This window comes from Trypanosoma theileri, assembly GCF_002087225.1.
Source record: "Trypanosoma theileri isolate Edinburgh chromosome Unknown TM35_Tth_46_V1, whole genome shotgun sequence".
NCBI lineage: Eukaryota > Euglenozoa > Kinetoplastea > Trypanosomatida > Trypanosomatidae > Trypanosoma > Trypanosoma theileri.
Genome location: NW_021639888.1, coordinates 142,234 through 147,461, shown reverse-complemented (window position 1 = coordinate 147,461; position 5,228 = coordinate 142,234). Strand labels below are relative to the sequence as shown.

The following is a 5,228-nucleotide window of genomic DNA, read 5'->3' as shown; positions in this document are numbered from 1 at the left end:
TTGTGGATGGCATACCGTCTGACCAAGACTTTGTTTTTTTTTGCACAACAACAACTAAAAAAACAACAACTAATTTTACAGTCGCACAAAAGACAAAGACACACAAACACACGCATAGAAAGTGAGAGAGAGAAAGCGGTGCAGAACCACAAAAGTAACGCGGAAAACACATAAAAAGAGAAATTGAAAAGGAAGAAAAAAAAGAAAATAACTTTCGTATAGCTTGTGATTACTTTTGCGTGATGAAGTTGGTTCGGCGGGCGCGAAAGAGCATTCGCGAGCGGCGAATGAAGGCGTGCATGCGGGATCTTAGCGCCAACCTCGAGCGGGTGGAGATGCGTGTATATAAACAGCAGAAGCACCAGCGGCAGCAGCAGCGGCGGGTGGCCGGCCTCCGCCCGGAGAATTTCGTCCCGCCGGATGTACTCCGCGGAGAGATGAATGCGGAGCTGCACGAGATTGAGTGTAGACTCCACCGCGAGGCGGGACTCCCACCGCCACCGCCACTTCATCTGCAGATGCGGGGCGATAGAAAACACGACACTCAACGGCCAGGCACACGGCGCATTGGCTTTGTCGAGTTTGGCGCAATCGCACAGACCGTAATGCAGCGCCACAGTTGTGCCTGCTAAGGGACTCCTAAAAGAATCATTCTGTTACGTGTAAAAGCAACACCACAATCACAGATATGAAAAAGGAGAAGATTAAAAAAAAAACAAAAAAACAAAGATGCAGTTTGTTTTTGTTCGAGTTTCTTCTTTGGTGGTTGCTGCATTGCTGCATATTGATTGAATTTCGCATGTTTACCTTTCCTCTTTTTTTTTTTTTTCTTTATTCTTCATTTTCTCTTGTGCGAACAACAATTATAATAACAACATATCCGTCGTATTTTGCTTCTTTCTTTCTTTCTTTCTTTCTTTTTTAAGGGGTATTTGCTAGGAATATTTACATTTACATCTTAAACAAACCATGTCTAAAGTCATTTCTCTGATTGAGGTGGCAAAGCACAGCAAGGAAGAGGACCTCTGGCTTATCATAAACAAGAAAGTATATGATGTCACAAAGTTCGTCGACGCCCACCCTGGTGGTGTTGATACTCTAACTGCAGCAGCAGGAAGAGATGCCACTGATGACTTCAATTCTGTCGGTCACAGTGACTCAGCAAAGGAAGAATTGAAGAAGTATTACATTGGCGAGTTAGATCCAAACGATTTTGCAGCTCTCAAGCAACCTGTACATGGCTCCAAGAGCAGTTTTTCAGGACTTGCAATTGTATTTGTACTCATCGCCATTGTTATCTATCTCATCTTCTCTCCATAATTAAAGATTTCTTCTTTTTTTTGCATTGGTTTTTTTCTTCCATCAGGACATTTTTTTTTCTTTTTCTACGTCTTGACTGTACTACAGTGAAAACTGTTTAAATAAATTCCACAAGAAAGACTCGTAAATTGGTATGTTTATTTCTTTTTTTATTATTATTTCGAAGTAGAGGGTTACTCGGATGTCGCATCCCACATAAAAGGAAATGTCAGTATTTGCATTTCCCTACTTTGATAACCATCATATATTTCCTTTCTGGGATATCCATTATACATATTTTAATCCAACCTTTTTTTTTTTTCTTTGTTTGTTTATTTTTCTTCCTCGGGGGTTGAGGCGCATAATATCAAGCTTGCTCACGGGGAGTGTTTTGTGTTGGGTAAGAAAAAAAAAGAAGGTAAAAGGGAATAGCTTGACTTACAGAGTCTGTTGGATAGTTTCTTTCGTTTATTCACAAGCGTATCCATCCATCTGTGTATACTTGTGTATATTAAGAGAGAGAGAGAGAGGAATTGCGTGGGTGTTGGAATAAACGAGGGTAATTGATTTAATTGCAGAATGCCAAAACCGATTAAGAGGGCACCTGATGCAGCTGAAAATGCTTTTATGGGGAAACTAAAGAAGGAACACCTTGAAGGTATCAACTTTTCTTCCAGAAGTATACCTCGAACAGCAGAGGAAATTGAGAAGGCGTACGCTGAAGCTGTAAAGAAACATCCATTCCATGATAACGCAGACCACACTGTTGATTTTTATGGTGCCAGCGTTTTCAGAGACTCTAAAGGAAAAGTTTGTGGTGTCTTGCTGCCTGGGGCCCTTCCAGCGTTCGCTGCTAGCATGGCAGCAAATGTTTTGCGTCCTGCAGCAAGTAAAACTTCTCTTCGATCAAATATGTATGGGGGACAATCACCACTTAGTGGTATCGCTGGATATTTTGACTACCGAGGATCCCCTGTGGAGTTGAAGTGCCGTAAAACATCTTTTACATGTGAACATATCCAATCTTGGCCTGACGTTTTCCCTATGATTGATTATATCAGCGCTGTTTACAAGGCTATTTTCCCAAAGCAATGGGCTGCACAAAATGATGCAATTCCTGATGTTGTTCGTATTCATGGATCTCCTTTTTCTACCTTAACTATTAACCAGCGTTTTCGCACAGCCTCACATACAGATGCCGGTGATTTTGATATGGGTTATGGTCTATTGGCCGTACTTGAGGGTAATTTTAAAGGTCTCTCTTTGGCGCTTGATGATTTTGGTGTGTGTTTTCGCATGCAACCAAGAGATGTTCTCCTCTTCAACACTCATTTTTTTCATTCGAACACAGAACCTGAAATAAATAATCCTAATGATAATTGGGATCGTTTAACGTGTGTCTTTTACTACAGAGCAGCGTTAGGAGAACCAGGTTGTGTTGCAGAGTACGCACGTCGCCTTGCTCATGCTAAAGAGATTGGAGCTTCGCCACCTCCTGTTGTAGATACTATTGTTCAGAAAGATAATGGAGATAATTTCAATAAACCGGCACCAGTTTTTTCTTCTTCACTTTCACCATTTAACGGAGCAGCAGGAATCTGTTGTTTGCGAAAATGTGCCTCTAAACTTTTGCGGTTGCATGAATTGCTACTGGGAAAACCAGAATTAGAGATTCTCTTATTTGGTGAACCTCTATTCACTAATGATGGTTTACCACATCGACCAATGGAGCAACTAATTCCGGTACATCCTCCAGTTGTCATTAAAACGCCAAATATAGGATGGTGTAGTGATACAAGTACCCTTTTGAAACTCGCCAAAGAAAAACAGTACCTTTTTGAAGAAAAAAACTTGGAAAATGAAGTTGGACCAGAACTCATGAAGATATGGATGCGAAGTCGAAATCTTTGGTTAAATCTTGTTAAAATAGACTGGGATCGACTGTTGCAAAATAATCCAGATCGTACCAATTTTACATGGAATAATACCTCAGCAATGAATACAGCCTTTTTTGACCTTTGTGAAGTGGCAAAACAAGTGATGTTGGGATTACTAAACAAGGAAGCTCCATCAAAGGAAGAGGAACTCTCTTTTTGGGTTTTGTTTGCAGCACATTTGAATTACGCTTGTGTTCATGAAAATGGTATGCCGTGTGAAGCCATAAGTATGCGTAAACTAAATGTTAAATTGAAGGATTTTCACTTTGGCGGGACCAGATATTTAAAGGACATGCCACCTGAGGAGCAGCAACGACGATTGGAGAGACGAAGACAGATTGAAGAGGCACGCCGTAATGGTGTCTCTGCGCGTGAGAAACAGGTAAGTGGATGGTTGCAGAATGATTCCTTTGACTATCAACAGGAAGATAGAATACTCAATTTTAAGAAAAATGGATGGATCTCTCCAGAAGAAAATGTACGAAACCTAAAGCTAAAACCATGCGAGGAGACTACAAAAGCCACTGGTTTAACAGAACATATTAATCTTCTTGTTGTTTTACCCCGACCTGCACCACCAGGACGATGCGCAAAACCAAAAAAACCTTCAATGACTTTGGAGGAAGTAAAGCGACTGATGATGAATCCTGCCGCTCAACGTCTATTAGCGGGTGAGTGTCGTAACGTTCTCCCTGCGTCTCCTCTCACCTTCAACGATGTAACAATTACTTTCATCTTTGATGGTGATGAAATTGGTGATTCTCATTTTGATTTCATTATTCTTCAGCATGTAATTGCTGCTATTGAATCTGATGAGGAGGCTGAGTTACGTGTGAATTACTGGGCCTCACATGCCAAGCATTGTATTTTTCTCATAGAGACAGATCTTCTAGATCGTCGTCATTACGTGCTACAGAATGAGGTGCGGGTGAAGTACCAAGAGGTGGCTGAGAACTGTTTCAGTACACTGCACGCTGCAGCGTATTCAACAGAATCCATTCATCTAAGAAGAACACCATTTTTCACTGACCTAAACAAGGGCAATAATGTGGAGATGCGGTACAAGTTTAAGGGATCCCCTTTAAATACTGTAGCTTTTCTTCTCAGTAGTAAATAACCCTCTCACTGGGTTTCTATTTGTTTTTTTTTTTTTATTTTTATTTTTATTGTTTCTCTGCATTTTGTTTAAGATGTTTTTTTTTTTTTTTTATAATGTTTTTGTACATCCGACGCCATCAAAGAAAAGAAAAAAAAACGTAGACACATAGGTAAGTATTAGACATGTCTGTTTATAATAATAATTATTATTTTTGTTATTATTATTACTACTACTACTACTACTTTTTTTAATTATTATTTTTTTTTATCCCTGTGACTTTGTTCTCATTTCCTGGTGTATCTATGTGTTTTCTTCTCTTTTCTTCTTTTCTCAACAGGTATAGTAAGGGAAGTGTTAACATGCAGCAACTCACTTACCAACTCATGGCAGCCGTTGTTGCCAGTAAACTCAAAGGTCATCTGCGTGAAACACACATCTTTGATGTACGTGAGCCGCAAGAGGTGAAGGCTAGTGGAGCGATTCCTCTCTCAATTAATGTACCACTAGACCTGCTGGAGAAGGCGTTGGAGAGAGAACAGGAATTTTTTCTTCGAAGCTTTGATGCCCCTAAGCCACCGCCCAGTGACACCTTGATAATGTACTGCAAGAAAGGTACTCGCGCAGAGAAGGCAGCAGATATTGCGCTGCGATGTGGATATAAAAAAACCAAAGTCTACCCTGGAGGTTGGGATGAGTGGTCAAGGCTCACAAAGGAGTAAACACAAGATGTGGCAGTACTACTCTTTTCTTCCTCAACCTCTCTCAATCCTGCATTTGTCAATTAAACCGGATATGAAAGCGAAGGAGTTACACAGAAAAAAATGTCAGGGATATATTATTATTAGTCTTTTTTTTTTGCTTTTTGCTTTTTTTTATTTTTGCTTTTTTTTTTT

General features: G+C 40.2%; 4 protein-coding genes across 4 annotated transcripts; all 4 read left to right on the top strand.

Moving 5' to 3' along the window:
• Positions 1 to 242: 242 nt before the first annotated feature.
• On the top strand, positions 243 to 632 carry TM35_000461630 (uncharacterized protein; the record flags this gene model as incomplete). Its single annotated transcript, XM_029030342.1, has 1 exon — positions 243 to 632. The coding sequence occupies one exon, from the start codon at positions 243 to 245 to the stop codon at positions 630 to 632; it is 390 nt and encodes a 129-aa protein (XP_028878410.1).
• A 337-nt stretch (positions 633 to 969) lies between these two features.
• Positions 970 to 1,320, top strand: TM35_000461620 (cytochrome b5-like; the record flags this gene model as incomplete). The annotated part of the gene is made up of 1 exon (XM_029030341.1): positions 970 to 1,320. One exon carries the CDS (start codon positions 970 to 972, stop codon positions 1,318 to 1,320), a length of 351 nt encoding a protein of 116 aa, XP_028878409.1.
• Positions 1,321 to 1,878: 558 nt separating this feature from the next.
• Positions 1,879 to 4,353, top strand: TM35_000461610 (DnaJ chaperone protein; the record flags this gene model as incomplete). The annotated part of the gene is made up of 1 exon (XM_029030340.1): positions 1,879 to 4,353. The coding sequence occupies one exon, from the start codon at positions 1,879 to 1,881 to the stop codon at positions 4,351 to 4,353; it is 2,475 nt and encodes an 824-aa protein (XP_028878408.1).
• A 365-nt stretch (positions 4,354 to 4,718) lies between these two features.
• TM35_000461600 (Heat shock protein 67Bb) lies at positions 4,719 to 5,054 on the top strand (the record flags this gene model as incomplete). The annotated part of the gene is made up of 1 exon (XM_029030339.1): positions 4,719 to 5,054. One exon carries the CDS (start codon positions 4,719 to 4,721, stop codon positions 5,052 to 5,054), a length of 336 nt encoding a protein of 111 aa, XP_028878407.1.
• Positions 5,055 to 5,228: the final 174 nt, after the last annotated feature.